Source organism: Trichomycterus rosablanca, chromosome 18, assembly GCF_030014385.1.
Source record: "Trichomycterus rosablanca isolate fTriRos1 chromosome 18, fTriRos1.hap1, whole genome shotgun sequence".
Lineage (NCBI taxonomy): Eukaryota > Metazoa > Chordata > Actinopteri > Siluriformes > Trichomycteridae > Trichomycterus > Trichomycterus rosablanca.
The window spans coordinates 8,384,900-8,406,977 of NC_086005.1; the positions used below are offsets into that span (position 1 = coordinate 8,384,900).

Here is a 22,078-nt window from a genome sequence, read left to right on the forward strand (position 1 = left end):
CCACTGGACTCTGGATCCATGAAAACACATTGTCTGCATATGTTGGCTGTCGAGTCAAGTCTGCTGAGGAGTACTGATTATCAATTGTACAAAACGTATTTTGCAGTTTGTTCAATGATCAAACATAACCTTTAATTTCAACTTTTAAATTAGGCACATCAAATACACACACACACACACACAAACACACACAGTGCTGTTGTTCAAACATTTACTACATGTGGTAAGAAACAGGAAGCGATAGATGGCATCAGTGCCAATCTCTACTGCAGGTTAGTACAAAGCTCTCAGATTTTTAACTCACTGGCTCTAACAAACACACACAGGCTTTAAAGAACCAATCCAATCAACAAAATTACACAAGTAAATAAAAATACCAAAAATGGTTCTTAAAAGAACTATTTTTACCTTTTCATGGTTGGTTCTTCATTTCTCAGTGCCACAATAAACTGAAGAGTCAACTGGCAGAAAATAATGTTCACACTGTGCCAACATCTCGGTTGGCAATGAGTCACTTGGTCAACCTTACAGTAGCCGATCCACTTACTGTCATAATTTTGGAGGTGGGAAAAAACAGCAGTACCCCTGGGAAATGGAAATTGAGAGAACATACCAAACTTGGACAGTGCAGCTCAAACAGTACCACCTCAATGCACTAATACAGTATCCCAATAATACTAATCTCATCCATTCCTTCATTTATTATTACTAACCACTTCAGCATGGACCAGTACCACTGTGGGTCTGACACCACTCAGAAACACTGGACACACAGGCCACCAATTTATCACATGGTGCCTCTCACTCACTCACTCACTCACTTGCTTCAACCTAAGGGCAATTCAGTGTAGCCAGTCCAGCTTTAAAAGCATTAAGAGAACAAGCCAATTTTCCAAACGAACAGTTAGTTGAACTCACGATTGAACCCATTACACTGGAGCTGTGCAGCACCAATATTACATGCTCAAATACATAAATATCTCTAATATAATCATATCTACAAACAATATTAAAACGGTTACTGAAACACTGCTGTGAAATGAGCGTGAGGAAACTTCAGCAGGGTTTGCTTGATAGCCATAAGTTTCCATTATTAGCAACATCTCTTAGTTTCAGTGCAAACCATAAGAAACTTCAAACAATAAAAAGTCCTGGCTGATCAAATACATTTGGTTTGAGATGTTCATCTCAGTTTGTTAGGAAAGACGAGGTCCCAGTGTGTGTGTGTGTGAGAGAGGTCCATCCTCATACTTTATAGTAGATGTTAGCCGGGCTCTGTGCTGCCATTTCTTGCACGATGTAGACCGGATGTCCGTAATCTCCGCTAACTTTATCGTAATGGGGGCAGTAGGCGGACTCAGACGTCCGTAGTGGGATGATGATGTCACTAGGCTCTGTGCCACCACCGATGTTGTTCCTGACGATGACTCCCGCATTGTTCCCTCCGTTGGCCCCGCCCCTTCTGGGCGCAAGGGAGGAGAGAGAAAGGCTCGGGCGCTGGGTCTCCGAATGTTTGGCCCTCCTTCGGCGGTAACACACTACGACGATCACCACAACAATCAGGAGCAGAAACAAAGCTCCGCCCACTCCACCCAAAATTACCGCCGTAACAGATGAGGAAACAGTGCCGTTATTTCTGTCTATCTCACCAGATTCGTCTTCGTTTGCGGTGTTAGAGGAGTCCAGGCCATGTTCTTTAGTACTTGGAATTCTGTTGCTGGGTCTATCAGGGTCGAACTTCGGTTTTGGAAGGGGTCCGTACGGACCTGTCAGAGAAAAAACAGTCAAACATCATGTAGGGGGCATTTATTTGTTTATTGCCTGTTTTTTTTAATAGTTTAATGTTTTATTTTAATGTCATTTAACTTGCTCTCATTAGTGATTCACTACAGCTGGAGTCTTTTCCGTTCCCATAAAAAAATGGGTAATTTTATTGTACCTATTAGGAAGTACATGAACAGTGGACTTTTTGAAAAGGTTAAAGAAAACAACCCAGGCTGGCACCTTATCTTTAAAAGAAAATTGTCTAAATGATCAGATATGATTTGGATCCCACCAGAAAACATGATGAAATGTGGAAGGCATTGTCCACAGTCAAGCAATCTTTACATTCTGACATGCTCAGAGGCTGCCAGGCAAGAAAAGAGCCAATTTTCCTGTGTTTTCTTCAACCGTAAACGTTTATGGTGCAGATTCATTCACTTCACTCACTTACATTTATTATATTTTTTAAGGTTGGAAAGCAGGACTAAAGCACAATGCACAAACAGTGACTGGAGGTGGGATTTAAACCCAGGTCCAGATAATCATAGAGATCATCCAGTACTAACATTTCATTCATCACCGATACACTTAAGATGTGTGTGTGTTTGACTTCAGTGCTACTCTGAAGGTGAGGTTCTGATTGATGATGATGATGGTACTTACTCTGTCCTACTTTGAGCACCACCTTCATCCCTCGTGTTGCACACACCCCTCCTCTTCTGCCATCAATGCCCTGCCTTGACCCGTCTGATGTAGCTATGAAAGAGAGAAAGTGTTATAATGCATGTATATTTGTGAGACTGAAAATTTTTGCTGGAAATATACTGCTGTTGTGTTTCAGCTCGAGTTTTAGCCTTATCCAACTTGTAGTTTTATTGAACTACTGATGTAACCAAGGATCAAAAGAAAACAGGTCACACACTCCTTGCAGGCAGCATAATACACTCTCTCTCTCACAGACACACACACCTCATACCACACTCATACATTTGGATGGCTCATGTTTCGATTAGTCAGAAACATTCTGGGTGCACATACTACTTTTCATCATTTCCTAACAGCACCATAGCAACATAAAATGTGCAAGCTGACCGAGAAGGACCATAGACTAGCACCCACACTCTCCAACATGTATGAAGCCATCGGGTTCTTTTCACTTAAGCTTTTGAGATCAAATATCAGCTGTTCTATAGACCTGGCTGATTGTCCAGTAGGCACAGTTGCCTGTGAATGAAGGTGCAACAGTCGAATGGGTTCCCCAATGCTGCTAAAACTGCATCCTCTGCTGGCTGGCCAAGGCATCTGCATGAGAGATGGTTGATTCACAGAAATCAGTGCGTGACTATAATGATACTTCTCTCTGTGAGACTCTGTCAGTTCTGGCAGGTGAAAAAAAGTGGTAGGTGACTGCACTCCTGTCGGAAGGGGAGACATGATAGTCTGTGGCCTCAATCAAATACAGTGTAATGGAGCTTCGGGTACAAAAGAAAATGTACCACTTTCTGGGCATCTATTTGATTTGGATCCAGAAGCTAAAATGCATCAGACATTTTCGATTTACCTGCAGCTCAATTCGTCATGCTGCTTCGGCAAACACACTGAAACTCACCAGAAAAAACAACACTCACCACCAGTCCCTCACTATCATCACATGCCCTAGAGATTCACTTCAAAACCTGACAACCCTTGCAGGAATTGCTAGACCACATACACAAAAAGGAAATACCATCAAACACAAATATACTAAAGCACAGTCCTGGAGCTCCAAAAAATCATCATGACCCCTGGATGCTGAAGGCAATTTAATACTCAGCACACAAACTTCACATCACCGTTTTTTCATCATCACTAAGTTTTAGGCAAAACAAAATAAAAAAATCCCTCAGTGTAAGAGGCGCTCTGTTTGTCTGACATCCGGATAGAATTCTGTGCATTAAACCCACAATGTCTTTTGCCAGCTGTTGGGTACAGTGGAGAATCCATCATATTACAAAGAGTATCTTGAGAAATTTCCATGGTCGTACAATATAAGGCAATTTTACAGCAACAGGTGCACCCTATGGTGCAATCCTTTTGTTTCTGTTGATCACATAAGATGACCCCCGATCCCCATGAATACTGCTATAATTACTATAATTATTTAAGATTATTTAAGGCTTGACAAACACTAGCATGAAGTTGAGCTTTGTTTCTCTTTTCTCTCCTCTGTGTTTGGAGCTGCAGGGGTGCGAGAAGAGGTGTAGGAACAGTAAGATGCAGAGATGAGGTGTTGAGTGACTCAAGACAGGAATGAGGCTGAAAGAGAAAAAAGGATGAAGCCTTCTTGTTAGGAGAAAGAGGATAGTATGATAGGATGGAGAGATGATTGAGTAACTGATGATGATCTGAACACTACTCTCATTTTTAATGCTTGCAAAAGCTTGTAAAGAAAATGTAGACATGCTTGCATCTCTGTGCTTCTCTTTCAGTGCACGAGCTTTGTTATGGAACAACTGTTCAGCAAGATTTGTGGATCCATAAACTATGTTTGTGTGGGTGATGGAATCAGTTGTACTGACAGCGGTGCTGAAGGTGTTTGCTGTGGCTCTGTAGATTTTTTCCATTCATTTGCTATTCAGTTGTTGCTTTGTTGCTGAGAATATAAGAACTTCATTGTATTTTGTGAATATAACACATTTAGATTTTGATGCCTGTAATACATTCAAAACATTTGAGACAGAGGAAAGAGGTTTTGTAGAACTATTGAACTGCAAAGTTTAAAGACAAAAAGTAAAATAAATTAAGTGAAAAAAAACTTTTAATGTTATTTATAGACGGACATGCATCGATGGATGGATAGATTGAAGGAACAGTGGGAGGAAGAGCAGTAGAATGAAGAGCAGTGTTCAGTGAAGCTCTGCATTCACACTCCATCAGGATCTCAGTGTGTTTGTTCATTATATAATTCCATCATCACTCAATCCATCTGCTCTTCCTCATGAGAAAACATCAAGTGTGGAGACGCTTGGTGCAACAACTATTAATACACACAGCTACACTCAAATGTTTTCACTTCATAGGGTTCTTATTTGTTTATAAAACTTTTGCAATTTAAAATGACACTGAAGTGTGTTTTCTAACCACTGACAGGCAGCAAATACTACATGAAATACCCTCAATGATGCTGTGAACTGTTACTATATGGACTGAAAGAACAGAAGCACCAAATAAGAAAACCTTTGCTACGGTAACCTAACATCTACCTCACTAAAGGTTAAGTTATTAATTACATTTAATACAACTCTTAGCAGGAGCTCAGGTGATGCAGCGGTCTATTACGCTTGTCCATCAACACTGAGATCCTTGTTCGAATCTCATGGGTGCTATTGGCTGGCTGGGTATCTAGACAGACATGATTGGCTATGTCTGAGGGAGGGATCATGGAAGACCTGTGATGGATTGGTGCCCTGTTTAGGGTATTCCTGCCTTGCACCCAGTTTGACTTGGTGGGACCATGGTCAGGATAAAGAGTTTGATGAACCGAAAAATTACGTTAGCTAGTAAGTAGATTAAACACAATCACATTTCTTACTCCTACACATGCTTCACTATGCTTGTATTTTAACAGAGACCATATCAATCAGTACAGATTTTTCCTCTAAAATGGCCTTTATCAATATTAAAATGTCCTAAACATGACTGTTCCACTTCAAGTTAATTGGATTAGAAAATTAGATCCTGCTAGTTCAGGGTCCCTCACAGGTAACTCAATAGACTAGTAACCCTCCCATCTTACAATTTTTAAAATGACTTTATGTGTTTCCCCACAGTAACAATAACCTACAGTTAATCCTGTCATTTATTTTTTGGCACAAAGAAAACACAAAACGTCTGGTTTCATGTGGAGAATATAGTATATATATGTTATAATGGGGTTTGTGATAAAAAAGGGTTAATCAAAAGTCAAAAGTCTATTTGCTTTATTACATAAAATTGCTGACCAGTAACAGGCCCCTATGAAGAAAGTAGGTAGTAAAGTAGCAGAAATGGAACAGCTAGCACGTCCTAGTGTCCTTTGAGTGTCTCAGCATTTAAACCCCAGTTTAACCAATTCAAAACTCCAGCATGCATAAATCATACCCACTCTTCCTGCTCCCGACAGCCTCTCGCACGCAGTCGTAAGTACTAAACATAAATAATAAATTGTTCTACGCCGAGAGAAATTAAGAAATGGAAAAGTTTTAAAACTTTAGAAATGTTAAGACAGTGTGAAGAGATGCAGAGAAAAAAAATGCTGGAGGTTTTTTGGGTCATGATTTTTTTGGTTTTGTTAAGAGAAAAAGAAAAATATGATGGATGAGAGAGAAAGACACAGAACACTAGAAGGAGTTTCTTTAGTGTTCTTTGAAAAGGTAGGGGTAGTAGGTACAACCCTTTCAGGGCAATGATTTTTAAACCAGTAGTGGCAAATAAGGCACAAATAGATGGTACACAAAAATAGGGTCTCAGGAGGAAACAACAGAGCACATGGACACAACTCCACCAGCTACTCAATCCTCCAGCAAGTTACAACCCCAATGCTTACCAGAGAAAAACAGCAAAAACCCAAGATGCCACCAAAGAAAATTCAAAACAGAAGAAGCGTGCCAGCAACAACTCCGAAACCAAAAACCAAAAACCAGAGCTGAAAAACGCTAGCAAGAGAGCAAGAAAAAGGAAAGAGCTAGATAGTCAACAGATTTAGCCCTGAGCTTAGTCTTAGGCACACTTCCCAAAGCGCTGCCCCCAGGTGCAAAGTGCAGCACCTGATCAGGCACAGGGATGTGTATCATATTAGTGTATTGTATGCGCTAAAGAAAAGCACGATATCTGTCCAACTGCGCCTACTCCACCCATCAGGCAAAACTGAGCATGGCAAGTGAGGAAGTTACAAAAAACACACAGACACACACACACACGTAAGCAGTGTTATAAAACATAAAAAATAAAGGGACATTATGAAGAAGCACTGAGTGGAAATAACACAGTGTGGCATTTGAGTCAGCTCAGTGCTATCGGCGCACACACACACACAACCGCACACAGATACAGTTGCAATCAGAAATATTAAACCCTCTTTCTATCAAGAAACATCCTTTTGTCTTGATAACCTCTAAAAAGCAGTTTTGGTGCTAACAGGCTTCTGACACCACTCCTGTGGAATTTCAGCTCATTGAGGTTTGATAGTTTGATAGTAAATAATAATAATCTAGGGCAGATAAAATGTCTTTTTTGTCATATATACCAACCTTATTTCCAGAAAAGTTGGGACAAGTTAATACAGCTCCACAGCATACTTCAGCTACAGTGAATGGTTGCCGTTGTCTGATCCCCCTCTTCACGCTGTGCCATATATTTTTAATAGTAGACAGATCTGAACTGCAGGCAGGCCAGTCAGGCACACGCATTCTCTGTCTACAGTGGTAGAGCATACAGGCCTGGCATCGTATTGCTGAAATAATCATGGACTTCCCGGGAAAAGTTGTCACCTTGATGGCAGCATGTATCTCACTAAAATCTCAATGTACCTTCATACATATGCAAGTCGCCCATGCCGTGGGCACTGATGCACCCACATACCATGACAGTTGTTGGCTTTTGCATCTTTCACTGATAACAGATTGGATGGTCATTTTTATCTCTGGCAATGAGAACTTAATGTCCGTTTTTTTATGAAAACAAGCTGAAACATGGACTCATCTGACCATAGCACACATTCTTGATACAGTGCTGGACTGTGTTAAGTGACAATGGTTTTCTAAAGTATTCCAGAGCCTATATGGCTATATTTATCACAGTAGCATGACTGCTTCTCATGCAATGCTGTCTGGGAGCTCAAAGGTCACATGCTGCAGGGAATGCAAAAGCAAAAAATAAAAGTATGACGAGTGCATTTAGATGTGTCATTAAGAGTGGGTGGATCTAGTGCACTAAAATTAGGAACATCTTTGGGGTGAATTGGAACATCCAGTGGTGGCTGTTGTGAAAGCAAGGTGGAGGCAATTAAGTATTGATCTGCGTGGTTTTGAAATATAATATACCATACGCTCATGATCGGGCGTCCACATACTTTTATTTCTACAGTGTACTTACCTGTGCACACATTTGTCCAAACTAATTTACTGCTCTGACAGTTACCCACTGTTTTAAAGCAGTGCAGGCAGATCATAAATATTGAGTCAGATCAATAGGCACACCTGCTGTTGGTGTTTGATGAATGATGGAGTTGAAACAGAAGTTGAAGGTGCACTCAGACTTCTGGACTCTTGAACAGCCCATTTTTCTCCTCATTCATCATTTATTAAAACTCCTCATGAAACACGATGAATGGATGCTGCAGTAATGATGCACTTAGCAGGAGCTATTTAAAAACTTCTTCACTTCTGCTGTAATGACGGACCAGCTGTGTGTGTTTGTGTAAGTGTGTGTGTGTGTGTGTGCACTTGTGGTTCTTTTTATATTTAATTAAATACAAAGGTATAAAGTATTTTTATAAAGTTCTTGTGTGTCGGTGTGTTTTATTGAAACTGGTTGAGGGATTTTTCAAGTGTGTTAAGGGGTTTCAAAACCCTCAACTACAGTTTTTTTTTATTGAATCTGTGGTTAAGGGTTTTTAAGTTTTTGCTTCGTTCCAGTTTGGATATACATAAATTATACTCGGCTTGGCTGTGGGTGTACGGAACCCCTTATACCAACTGGCAACTCTTGTATATGAAGTGGTTTTACAGGTGGTTCAGCCCCGAAAAAGAGACATCTCTCCGCCACTGGGGCAATCTGCTCTCCCAGTATGGCTCCATAGCAAGACCCAAAAACTCTGCAAGACTGGGGGCGTAAAGAAACTGCTGAAGGAGCTGGCAAGAATAAAAGCGAGAAGTCAGGATATATAGGAAGCTTCCACCTGGAGTGCATCTGTGCTCAAATAGGTGACTGTCAAGAAGAAAATGACAGATCACATGCAGATGAGCCTCCATGCCCCATCTTCCAGCCAAACTAGTCAGCACAGAGGGACATATGGCAGAGGTGATTTTCCATAAAGAGAGACTAATGCTGCGGCACCTCCGTGCCCTTTCTGCCTGCCAAAACTGCCATGCAGATGGACACAACTCCTAACGTGGAGCACCTCTCAAACAGCTGCCACCACATTAAAGAACTGTTTAATTAAATCTAGCATGACATGAATATGGCACAGAGACTAGAGAGTGAAACGATAACACTGTATATGCATTATAGCTAGCAATCCCATAAGTACTAATACTGGAACCAATTGTTGTGGCTTTGTAGCTCTTTAATAATATTTAACGTGATTAACGAAACAAAGTTTTATGAAGTCACTTTATTCTTTTGCTGTTTTTTTATGTTCTCGCGTCTCCAAATGATGATGCAGAATGTTCTATTTCATATAAACTCTATCTGAATAAACCTACAAAACTGTTGTTGTTCAGTATTATGTGAAAACCACCTAATGAAAAGTGTGAGCATATATTTAGGACCACACTGATGTTTCTGTATTCCTCCAGGCGCTGCCTCAACCAGACAGTAGGAGTCACTGTTGCCAAGGCAACAAGCCTTCCCTCCATCAGAGACCTCCGGTAGTGTTTTGTGAGCTACCAACCAGGCTGGAAACATCAGCCAGACCCGAATCTGCTGGGCTTATAGATTGATGCACCAACCAAATTTAAAACTCGCACCAAGCTTGCTTAAATCAAGCCCCTAAGCCCTTCTTTTTAAGCTGACCAGAGATCAACAGCCCTGATGGCACACATACTCATGAGCTGAATTCCACACATATGTTCACTGGGGTATGAGACAAGTGCAGATGTGAAATGCCTAAGGTTGCTGTATGTAAACTTCTGACCTCAGCTGTATTTATTTTTATCTTTCTGTCTCTTTTTAATGTCTCTGGCTTTATTTTGTGATTTTCTTTATTGTGCTGTTGCTAATGAGCTATTCGGGAGAACAATAATCTAAACATACACACACACACACACACATGAATACACACATTCATACTCCGTACTGTAGCAAAGCGCTCCGATGGCTGACCTAGTTCAGGAGGCGACATGTCATTTTGTTTTAATCTCACTCAACGGATTCGCTACACGCTGGTTCAACATTTGTCTCTTTGCACTTGAGCTAAAAGGCCAATTTAGTTAACAAAGTAATGGGTGTGTATGTCACCCATTTTTTTAAATACACCCCTACACCCTCACCTCAAACTGCAACCAGTTTTTTTTTATTAATATCGCACATTCCTGCTGACATGGTTGACAACTCAAAGCACATAAAATCAAGCATACATCCATGCAGTCGCAATAGAGCAGCTCAAAACACTGAAACCACAGCTCAGCCATAAAGCCAAGCACAGAATGAGACCCTGTATGCTGAAGCATGTAGCATAGCATAAAGCATCTAAACTGTATCTAGAAATCAGGAGCATAAAGAGCTGGGTTTTAACAGCCATGTGCATAGCCAAAAGGTTTAAAACACACTGCTAATGGACTCTGGAGTGATAAATTCTGCTTACATCGACCAGCCAGTACTCATCACAGCTGACTGTGCTTGCATCCTGAAGATTCTTCAACTCGGTGGTCTGGCCATAACAATCTTGTTCTTATCAAAGTCACTCAGGGCTTTATGCTGATCAGATCTGCTGCATTTGACATGTAAACTACGAGGAACTACCATAATTCCAATAGATCCCTCACCCTCACATCCACCAGTACTATAAAAAACACCATGTACTTTTTTGAAGGGTTGGACATATTTTGGCTGACCGGTGTAGACAGGATGCAGACACACACAGTTCATCTCTTCTGTTACTTCAGCTTAACCTTGATAAATAAACCAACAAGCACAATTATAATCTTCAATTATTAATGACCTTTTACCACAGTGTGAGTGTCTGTGTTTGGTTTAAGCAACCTTTAGGGAACACTGGGTGCTCAGCAATCAAATACTGGACCTGAAAAGGGCTAAGCTCTCAGCAAAGTACTACTCAGGTGGTTTAAACAAACCCCAAATATTCATTACTACTCTTGTGTGAGTATAACAGCCTTTACTCTTCTGGGAAGATTGTGGAGTCTGTCTGTGGGAACTGGTGCCCATTCAGCCAAAAGATAATTTGTGAAGTCAGACACTGATGTAGGACAAAAAGGCTTGGATTGCAATTAACTTTCCAATAGAGACAACAAACTAAACCATGTCTTTATGTACTTGGCTATGTGCACAGCAGCACAGTCATGCTGAAAAGAAAAAGGGGAGAAGCATATAATTTAATTTATATAATTGATTTTATACACTTGTTAGCAATGGGTGTGTCTGAAACTAATAACAATAATAGATGTCCACTTACTTTCGGCCACATACTGGATTAATTAAAAACAAATAACTATAATGTCTTCTAATCTTGCTCTGAATGCTTTTTCATGCTTGTAAGGGTCTGTGGTGGGACGCTGGAGCATCTTATTAAGAAAAAAAACATTTCTGGGAGGGATAGGGGAAGTAAATCTACTTTACAGTTTGCACAGATCTAGCTATGGAGCGTGAATGATTGTAAATCTGGTGATTAAACCCCTATGTATTTATTTTTGCAGTTCCTATGAGGGTATTGTTATACTGGAATATGAAACATTAATGGCAAAGGAGTTTGCACCATAGGGTGTGCCTGGCTCTGTTTGTTTTTAAACACTCGGTGGTGATTTTTACCAGATGTTGCTCAAACAAATGCAGATCCTTCCCTGTCCTTTTGCAGCAGATTGTGGATTAATCCATCCTTTGCACATACAAACAAAGTTTGAATCATGTGCTACTCAGACACCTACCTACTGGCTTCTTCAACTGTTTTAGCTGCCTTAGAATGTCATGTTTGTAGAAGAAAGACCTGCTAATCTTTTGATTTCTTTTTTACATTAATTTAAACTCTGGATCTGAAAGTGAACTGTGGACGCTGCACAGCAAAATGGGTCCTGGGGACCTGGGTTGAAACCCTGCAACCGGTCACTGTCTGTGAAAAGTTTGGTCTGTGTCCACATGTTCTTTAGAAGCTCTGGTTTCCTCCTATGTGTTATGTATCTGAATAAGGTGGATTGGCTACTCTAAATTGCCTCTAAGTGTCAGTGAGTGTGGTAACGGTGTGAACAGTGTTTCTAGGTGGTGCTGGAACCACCATGACCCTGATCTGAATAAAGAAGTTAGTAGAATAAAAACAAACGAATGAAACATCTAAATAGAAACAAACCTTACTGCTTCATCTAGTACCAAGTAAAAGAATCCAATTCTAAGTGATTGAGAATGCAACACACACTTACATGTACACACACACACACACACACACACACACTCATACAAACACAGACTTCCTCCTGTGTAGCAACTTTGAGCCTCAGAGACCCATTACAGCCAATTAGATCTCCAGATAGTACAGCTACACACACACACACACACACACACACACACACACAATACAAACATATTTCTTCTGTATATTAGTATTCACCAGCTTATTACTGCCGTACTCCATAAATTACCCAAGCCACTACAGGTTCATTAAAAATGATTTCCCAAAAGAAGATATATACACCTACACACATACACACACAAACACACACACTCTTACCTAGGATGTAGTAGTCATGCAGGTTCTTAAATTCGTGACCCCACAGGTTTGGCGAGAACTCCTGGAACTTGATGGTGAAGCGGGTGTCAGCATTGGGTTTGTCGCATGTGAGCAGCAAGTTGGAGGCGTCGTTTACCTCACATTTGTCGGCCTGCTCGCGCTCCGACACCAGGTACAGCTTATAGAACTCATACTGTGGCAAAGATGAGGATGCAGGACACACCAGGTCCAAACGGTCCCCCATCTGAGGGTAGATCACATAGCCCCGCTCATCCCCAAACCTGCAGAGAAAGAAATACTTTATTAGTAATACAAACTTTATTTCCAGAAAAGTTGGGACATTTTGTAAAATGCAATAAAACAAGAATCTGATTCTCCTCTTCATGATGCATTATACATTTCAATAGGAGACAGATCTGGACCACAGGCAGGAAAGTCAAGCACACGCATTCTGTGTCTACAAAGCCACGCTGTTGTAGCGCATACAAAATGAAGATTGGCATTGTCCTGCTGAAATAATAATGAACTTCCCAGGAAACTGTATTTTGTGTAATACAGTGTTAGCTTGCATTTGATTGATGCAGTACTGGAATGTGTTAAGTGAAAATGGTTTTCTGAAGTACTTTCGAGTCCATGTGACTATATTCATCACAGTAGCACAATGGTTTTATCAGACAATGCTGTCTGAGGGCTGAAAGGTCACCACATTCAACAGTGGTTTTTGGCCTTACACTACATAGACTAAATTTTCTCTAAATTCCACGAATCTTTTTATTATGCCATGCATGGTAGATGGTAAGAGACTTACATTGTTTGCAATATTCCATTTAGGAATTATCTTTTTGAACTGATTGACAGTTTTCTTTTGATGTTTGGCACAAAATGGTGAACCACGTGCGATCTCTGCTTGCCGAGATTAAGCCTTTGGTGGATCCACCTTTTATTTGGCTGCTGTCCCAAGGTTTTCTAAATTTGTTTATATTAACAAAATACAATGAAGTTAATCAGTAAAAACTTTAACAAATGGGGTAACAAATCCCATCTTCTTTTTATTGCATTTTACAACATTTCTAATAATTTTGAAAATGGGGTTGGTGTATATATATTACTTAAATCTCGGCCTCTGTACCTGGCAGTCACTAACATTTGCATACAAGATGAAAGAGCAACTGATAAAGAACAAAAGGAGGTGAGAAAGTGGGAGTAACCATAGAAACCGTGACTGACGGCCTGATATTTGCTGATGTGGGTTGTATGCCCTTTTATTTTGAATGCAATTTCATTTTACCCGAACAAAAACACGTGTGCCCTTTAGTGCTGCAGTGTGTGAGAGGGCGAGCGTATGACCGTGTGTGTTAATGTGGTGTAAATGAGTAAAAATCTGTGTGTAGGATTTCAATTATCTTATCCTGTTGGTAATTTTGAGTTTGAGCAAAGAAACATGCTGACAGTTGTACAGATTGATGGGGAATGAAATTTAATAGTAAGGGCCCAAACAGCAGGATAGATTTGTACTGTTCCTTCATGCTGGCTGCTTCACCCCAGTCTGAGTGGGTTCCTGAAGATCAGGGTTTACCTCTGTAATAGCTATCTCCATCTCTCCCTGCATCATCTCTCACCTTCATCTCTTTCTACATCACTCCATAATTTCTCTCTCTCTCTGTTTACTTTTGTATTATGTATTAATGACCAGAAGAGATCATGACATTTCCATTTACTCAGGACATGTGAGAATGTGAGATGCATAATAACCACCACTGATCCAAAATCATGGTAGATAGATGGAAAAACACTGGAAACCCCAGATTTCAGTATGACAAGATGTGTTTACTTGCAATTTTTCACTCCATGCAAGGGATGTAGAGATATGTCATTATTTTTTGATAGACACTGTAAATGGAAAACTGTGGTTTGCACAGTGCAGAACATAAACACCATGGAAGATTGGTGCATTTTTTTTAGGACAAAAACGTGTGTTTCAGTTAGTTTGTTGCAGAAAGAAGAAGAGGTGCATACATTTTTGAAATGTAAAAAATGGAGATCTGAAATATCTTAAGTTTGGGAGACAAAGGACATGGCTGAAACTCTTATCCCCGGATCATTAGCCAATCATGTTAGTGCAGACGCCTGACAGGCCAATTGCACCGCTGAGATTCAAACTCTGAATCCATAGATCTCCAAGGTAGTGGGTTAGCAAAGTTTCACTCATGTGCCGCCCACAGAACTTCTGTTTACTATCTTCTTCTTAAAAAAAGTCCATTTGGTAGTGGTGGTGTGTTCAGTCAGTGACTTTGCAATCACTAGTTCAGTTCCTTAACGTTTAAGCTATCACTGCCCTTGGTAATATGATAGAGGAATTTTGCCCTATGTTCCTCCCTATGTTTGGTCTTGTAACAGATGTTTGATGGGATTAAGATAAGGACTTTAACCAAAGCAAGTTTATGTTGCATTGAATCACAAAATTTAAACTTCTTATGCTTTATGACGAAAAAAATTTGGCTTTTAACTAGATTTTTTCAATTTTGTGCATCATTCCTTTGTCTGTGAATCGACTGCCAATCCTGCCAAGTTTCATTAATACTTTTAGTTTAAGCACTGCATTGGATATTTCTGTATAATACAGTCATGACAAATAAAAATCCATGTGATGTGAAGAAAGAAAAAAGAAAGAGAAAAAGATGAGAATAGAGATGTCTAAATAGCCAGAGAGAGGATGGCTGGACAAAAAGGACAGTTATTATCATGAGTCTAGACGATGAACGCTGAAGATAGCGAGATGGAAGGAAATAATTTGAAAAATAGAATAGAAAAGCCTTGCACTTATCTGAATCTGTTTATTCACAAGTGAGGTCATTTTGAAAATTATACATAATTTGTCTTTTTCAGTTCGCCGATTGCCTACATACAGACCTTGTGTTGTTTATGAAGGAAGTACAAAAAACAATATAGAAACAGTGAAAGAGTGTGCAAGCCCGAAAATGAAGAAATATAAAAACATAGAAGTGCATTTTAAAAAGAAAATGCAATTGTGATTTTACCCCCCACCCCCCCACCAGACACACACACACACACACACACACACACACACACACACACACACAAACACTCCAAGATCTAGTTGCTAGCCTTCCTAGGGAAGTCAATACTGTTATAGTCACAACTGGGGTTGGCAACACTTCATATTAATGCCCATGGTTTACTCATGGTCAGGTGTCCATACAATGGTCAACAATCCATAACAGAGCAGCACACACACATTTACTGATTCATTCACTTGGGGGCAAAGTGTAGCAAGTTCACCTTCTGCATATTTTGGAAGGTGAGAGGAATGCCTGACGAAAACCCACATGGAAAAGCAGGAACATGCTTACAGATGCTAAGGCAGGGACTGAACCCACAGTAGCTGTACACCACCTACACTTCCTGCTGCGCCAACCTAACTACTAAATATATATGAATAACAATATTTGTAAACACTGTCTCAGAAGCCAGGTTTTGTTTTATTTGAGTATACAGTGACATAAAAATGCCATAAATGTTTGAAGAATCTGAATACTCGCAACAAACAGCAAGGCAAAAGCTTTGAACCACATTACCCAAGATGCTTGTGTGTGTTTATCAGGAGTGATCAACTACTGGTTCTGAACAAAAGGGAACACCGAAAATATGAAAAGAAAAAGTACTGAAATGAAGTGAGAGTGTTAAAAGACAACAAAATGAAACGATGACAAGAGGAATGAGACGAGTGACGGAGGGCAAGCGTAACCTTTGAGGTGTGTTGGGGGGTGAGGGAGAAGGGGGTGGTTGATAATCCCTACACAGACAGATTTGTCGATGATGGATGGCTCCATATGAAAGAACATGAAAGGATAATGGAGTGATGAAGGGTGGCGGATTATCCCCTCACACACACACCCCCTGCCCCACTAATCTGGGGTCAAGTCGTACAATCCATTTTACACTGCTATCAAAACCTCCCTGCAAGAACAATACACTATACATCAGGGGCCAAAAATATAAGCACACCTTCAAGGGTGGCAGATAGCTGCTGCTAAGGTCCAAATTATTAACAAATTTGAAAGACTATATATGGCGTGCATTGTGTATGCGGTTTTCAATGCCAGAAACTGATCACATAAATTTGTAGGTGTGGACTTCTTCTTGGCAGACTTGATGGCGAGTCTTTAAGTCTCTCAGAAGATATTTCATGGAGTTTAAGTCTGAACTTTGATTTTTAAAGTGTTTAAAGTATCGCTCCAGTCTGAGTTTGTATGAGCTGTGGAGGAAGTTTTCCTCAAGGATCCTCCTGTATTTGGCTGCATTCATCTGGCCTTCAATTCTTCCTGTCCCTGGTATTTAGAAACACCCCGATAGCATGATGCGTGCACCATTATGTTTCATGCAGGGATGGAATTAGCCAAGTGATGAACATTGCCTGTTTTCCACCAGACATGCAGTGTTTGCAGTTCAGTGCAAAGAGTTCAATTTTCATGTTATCAGACCAGAGAATCTTTTCCTTTATGAGTTGCGTATGTTTTACTTTCTTTTACTTAACACTGGCCTCCGTCTTGCCTTTTTGCCATAAAGACCTGATTTATGAAGGCTGCAGAGATGGTTGTCTGTCCAACAGGTTCCTCCATCTCTGAACAGGACACTTGGAGCTCTTTTAAAGTAACAGTTGGATTATATTGTTCCCTCTAAACAAGGTCTTTCCTGCCTGAATGCCCAGTTTGGCCAGGCGGTCAGCTCTAAGAAGGTTCAAGGTTGTGCCGGGCTTCTCCCATTTCAAAATGATTGAAGCCACTGTGGTCCTGGGAACACTCGAAGCCTTACATATTGATCTTGCTGCCATGTGCATTGTCATTAGAGGGAAATTTGTATAAATTTGTGGTAAAATGGCAATTACGTTCGCAAAAAATCCACCGAATACACACACTCACATCTAAATCAATAGCAGTCCTTCCCTCTTCCTCACATGTATCTACAGAACACACGTCCATCGGCATGAACCCATTTACCCATGATATATTTTAATCTGAATCGCTTAACCCAGTTTGGCCAGCTTTTATCCCCCGATCAGCACTGAGTCATGAAATATTAAGTAAGCTGTAAGATTCATTATTAATGTGCAGCTGATATGTAGAGTTGTACAACAACTTCCTCCTGCTGCTAATACACACACATGCACAAACACACACACACACACACACACACTCATGTCTTCATACACAACTAGGATAAACCTCTTTTGGATCCCTCTCTTAAACCTTTTTTTTCTTCGAAAAGCACCCAAAAGGCAACGGCTGCAACTGCTGTTTTGTAAACCACAAACTGTGTCATGAAAATTCTATTCAAGTACGAGTTATGTTACACTAGTAAGAGTTATATTACAAACAAAAGTTATGTTAAATAAAATGCAACAAAAAGCATTAACTATAATGAAACAAAAACTGACAAAATGATTTAAATTCAGTACATTAAACGGACGGCTAAGTGGGTAGCACTGTCGCCTCACAGCAAGAAAGTCCTGGGTTCTGGGTTCGGGCGGTCTGGGTCCTTTCTGTGTGGAGTTTGCATGTTCTCCCCATGTCTGTGTGGGTTTCCTCCGGGAGCTCTGGTTTCCTCCCACAGTCCAAAGACGTGCAAGTGAGGTGAATTGGAGACACTAAAATTGTCCATGTCTGTGTTCGATATAACCTTGTGTATTGATGAATCTTGTGTAACGGGTAACTACCGTGTCTGTCATGAATGTAACCAGAGTGTAAAACATGACGTTAAAATCCTACTAAACAAACAAACAGTACATTAAATTCTACAAAAGATACACTTATCTGTGAAATGATTTTTTTCTTCTTTTTTCCGCACACAGTTGAGATATTCTCAATTTCACTGTGAACTCTGGCAACCTCTGCCTGCCTCAGGATGCCCTTGAAAAAGGAGGGACACAGGATTGCACATTCCTTACCCAACATGTGAGAAGCTGCTGGCTGCACTTTACACCAACCAGTGGTGGATTCATGGAAAGAGTCTCAGCACGTATGAAGAACCACGCTACTCTCTCTGCTACTCTCTGTGCATTTGTCCTCCACTTCTTTAGAAACACCCAATTGAGTCTGTTGAGTGGCCAACCAGTCTGATGGCATCACCAAGAGTCGAGGCTTGGTGGTGACTGGCTTGCATATTAGACTGCTCCACCACATGAGCCTGTAAATCCTAATTTCTAACAAGTGACATGGCTAATGTTAACAGTACCAGGGCAGTTAAATTCAAGTGTTAACTACTTCAACAGTAAGAGGATGCTAACCATTAATGCCAAAGCCTAGTTAATCTACAGTGCTGTGGAAAATCAGAGCTTAGTCACAAATCACATGAGCACTATGGATCACAACCAAACACAGGTTCTGTCAGGAAATGTTAAAAATTAAAGAATAGTAAAAGGATGAAGCTCCAGCTCTGCTGCCAAAATCAGACTGTTTATGAGACACAGCTATGCTATTAGCTCAATTATTTTATTTTCATCCCCACAGCAAAAAAAGAGCATTTGTGAGAACAGACAGGGATGCTGGACATGAGGGCCTGGCTTGCAATCAAAGTTCAGTTGAAGTTCAATACAACCCGAAGGTCAGGTTTCTGTGTGGTCCACTGGAGCTCCTCCACACCAAAACTGGTCAGACCTTGTCTTTATGGACCTCATCATGCTGAAACAGGAAAATGCATTCTCCAAACAGATGCCACAAAGCTGGATGTGTATAATTTAATTTTAGATAATTAATTTTCAACACCTGTTAGCTCTTCAGTGAGCCTGGATGAAACAAGTGAACTCAATAATTAGAAAAGGTGTCCACACCTGTGTGAACATAACAGACGAGCATTTTTGACACACTATCACAGCATTTCTACAATCCTGTTTAAAGGACGGCTAAAAAGCACCGTCTGTTCTGATAAGCAATCAAAGCTCCAGGCTCTGCAATCTTTATTTCAGGCAGCTCTCAGGCACACTTCTGAGGGGGCATACGGAGACCTTTAGAGGCAATCTAAGCTGCTGTCCAAAACCAGTTAGAAGAGTTTGTATTCCATTTGTATTTCACCAAACTAGTCTTTCGTACCTTCAGTGTTTTACCTTTCAACATGGGCATGTGTAAACGCTGACTCGGAATTAGAATGCAGAGCCTGTTTCTGTGTGTGTGTGTGTGGTTGATGGGACATGAGTAAATACGTTGACCTTTTCAGGAACGTGAGGAACATCTTGCTGTGTTTGTGCTGGGAGAGTCTTTATCCTTCCATCCTGCCTTAGTTTGACCTCCTTTACCGTCCCTGCATTCCAATTCTGCTCCTTAAAAAACTTAAAAAGAGATGGCAATACCAAAAAATCATCTCCTAACAGACGCATGGTGAGTGAAGGATCTCTACCCTTTGTGATCTAAAGCTTCTGTTTTGGGGCTCATACTGTACAGTATCAGATTTTTTGGATTCTGATGGTAAAGTGATACATACTCTATGTAGTAAAAAAATAAGTGGACACATCGCATTTTAAACCATGGGCATTAACAAGAAACTGCCTCTCCCGTTTGTGGCTTTAGACACCTTAACTCTTGTAGGATGTCTTTCCACAAACTTTTGGAATGTGTCAGCAGGCATTTTTGATTTAGAGAGCAACCTTTTTCAAGCTGCCCTGCCCCCTAATACAAAGCAGCGTTCCAGACGTTTGGTGTCATGGAAGTATAAATCATAAGTTTATAGATGATGGTCTCATACCAGAAACGTTTGCATTTGCTTTTCTTTACAAAGTGGCAATGTCAGGTTAAGACTTTTTATTTTAGCCAGAAATTTTGCCATGACCACTTCAAAAGTGTTTTCAGGTTTTGTAAGCCTCCCATTAATCCAATTTAAAGAACAAATATTTTAAAGAATCAACTTAAATCTACTGTTTTATCATATATTTACTCATTGAAAATTTACTGGCTGCAATAAAGTTGGGATAGGGACACTTTACAATTGTGTTACAATACCTTCCCTCCTAAACAATGTTAATTCGGGAACTGAGGACACCACATGTAGTTGTGAAAGTTGTTCTTGTTAGATAAAACAATTAAATCCAACATCCTGGGATCTTCATTGCTCCACATGTTTTGAATAGGAGACACAGTGTAACACTTGAACCCTCCGACTACAAAGCAACACTGTTGTATCACATGCAGAATGTGGCTTGAAGCGTTCTTGCTAAAACAAGCGTGAACATCTAAAGATGTCATTTGCTCCAACATGTAACACCCAAGTAATCCATGCATTGGCACAAACACACCCCCATGCCATGACACATGCTGGATTTTGAACAAGTAACAGATGCTTTTAAAAACTTTGATTTTCTGAATCTTTTTATAATGTTATGGACTGTAGATTTCACACTGAATTTAGCATACAAAAATCTAGTATGACCAGGCGTTATTTGTTGCACCTGTACCATTAAAATCAATGGCCATGACTCAACATGCTCATGGTGATGACAGCTAAATAAACCAACCATTTAACCTTATCAGTAAAACAGTTTCAAGTGCACCCACTTAGATAGAAAAATAGCTCTAAATTAGAAAAAGCAAGTACAGGAAAAACAAGTATAGTAATGAAGCTACAGATTTTAATCTATAAAAAATCACCGTGGGTCAGTCATGTACCTGCTATTAAGGGAGTTCCAGTAGATCGGCTCCAGGTTGGCTGCCCTGACCGTTAAACTCTCCAACAGGATGACGAATAGAACTGTAAATCCATGAGGCCATTTTAAAAGTTTGCAGCCTATCTCCATCCTCCAAAAGAAACCCATGATGGCCAAAAAGACTCTTTAGAAAATGCAGTTTCTGAGATTCTTCAAAAATGTAAGGTTCATGAGAGCCTTCTCAAGCGTGTAAATGCACCATTTGAAGGATCCACCAAAAGAAATATTTATGAAGTCCTTCAAAAAATGTGAAGTTCATAAGGACCTCAAACTGTGAATCTTAAAAATGTGACATTTGTTGAACATGAAACTCATAAAACTCTTCAAACATTTTAGAGGACCCTACAAAGCATTAATCTGGATAGAAATCTTTATGAGTTTCCAGACGATGTGAAGTTAGGGGTTCTTCTAAATGCGCAGCTTTGAAAAAAATCTGACCTCTGTGAGAAACCTTTAAACGTTTAATTCCTTAATTTCTTTAAAAACATCATGAGATCCTTCAGTTGGTGAACAGATAACGTGACTTCAATATCCACCCACACCTGAGCTCCTAAAAATACTGTAAAATCTAGTAAAACAAATAAAGTAGGGCTTCATCCGATGTTTCTTTACAGCCAAAATGTTCCGAAAGATCCCACCTAAAAATATGTATCACATTTGGATGGTATCTGAGGCCTTGCTCTAAGCCCTAAGCTCTATCTAAATGAAAAGTTAAACCTCAAAGTTTCCTATCCACCCAGTCCAAAATAAATATCGAGCCCAAATTAGTGTCCATCTGAGAAAGACAGTGTTTGAGAGGTTGAATTTCCCTTCTTCTGTAGAATAAACATGAAATTGCTCGTCCCACATCACTACATATTTATTTTTCGCTCTAAGATCGAAAGCTGAACATCATGAGACCTTCTGTATGTCCAAAGATGGCATGACTTCATTCTCCAGGTCTGACCTTCTAAATGTACCTCAGAATTTAA

At 40.1% G+C, this 22,078-nt stretch overlaps 1 protein-coding gene across 1 annotated transcript; it reads right to left on the bottom strand.

The window, feature by feature from the left end:
* Window positions 1-156: 156 nt before the first annotated feature.
* Window positions 157-21,304, bottom strand: efnb3a (ephrin-B3a). Its single transcript, XM_063014635.1, has 4 exons — window positions 21,070-21,304; window positions 12,398-12,678; window positions 2,428-2,520; window positions 157-1,766 (listed from the first exon to the last, which is right to left on the bottom strand). Exons 1-4 carry the CDS (start codon window positions 21,213-21,215, stop codon window positions 1,246-1,248), a joined length of 1,041 nt encoding a protein of 346 aa, XP_062870705.1. The 5' UTR covers window positions 21,216-21,304; the 3' UTR covers window positions 157-1,245.
* Window positions 21,305-22,078: the final 774 nt, after the last annotated feature.

What these genes read in the sequence shown, in the direction of transcription:
- efnb3a (XM_063014635.1), bottom strand. Translation starts at nt 21,215, where the DNA reads ATGGGTTTCTTTTGGAGGATGGAGATAGGCTGCAAACTTTTAAAATGG. An exon ending in TGGAACTCCCTTAATAGCAG is followed by an intron (nt 12,679 to 21,069) that starts GTACATGACTGA and finishes CTTTCTCTGCAG; the next exon opens with GTTTGGGGATGAGCGGGGCT. An exon ending in GCATGACTACTACATCCTAG is followed by an intron (nt 2,521 to 12,397) that starts GTAAGAGTGTGT and finishes TCTCTTTCATAG; the next exon opens with CTACATCAGACGGGTCAAGG.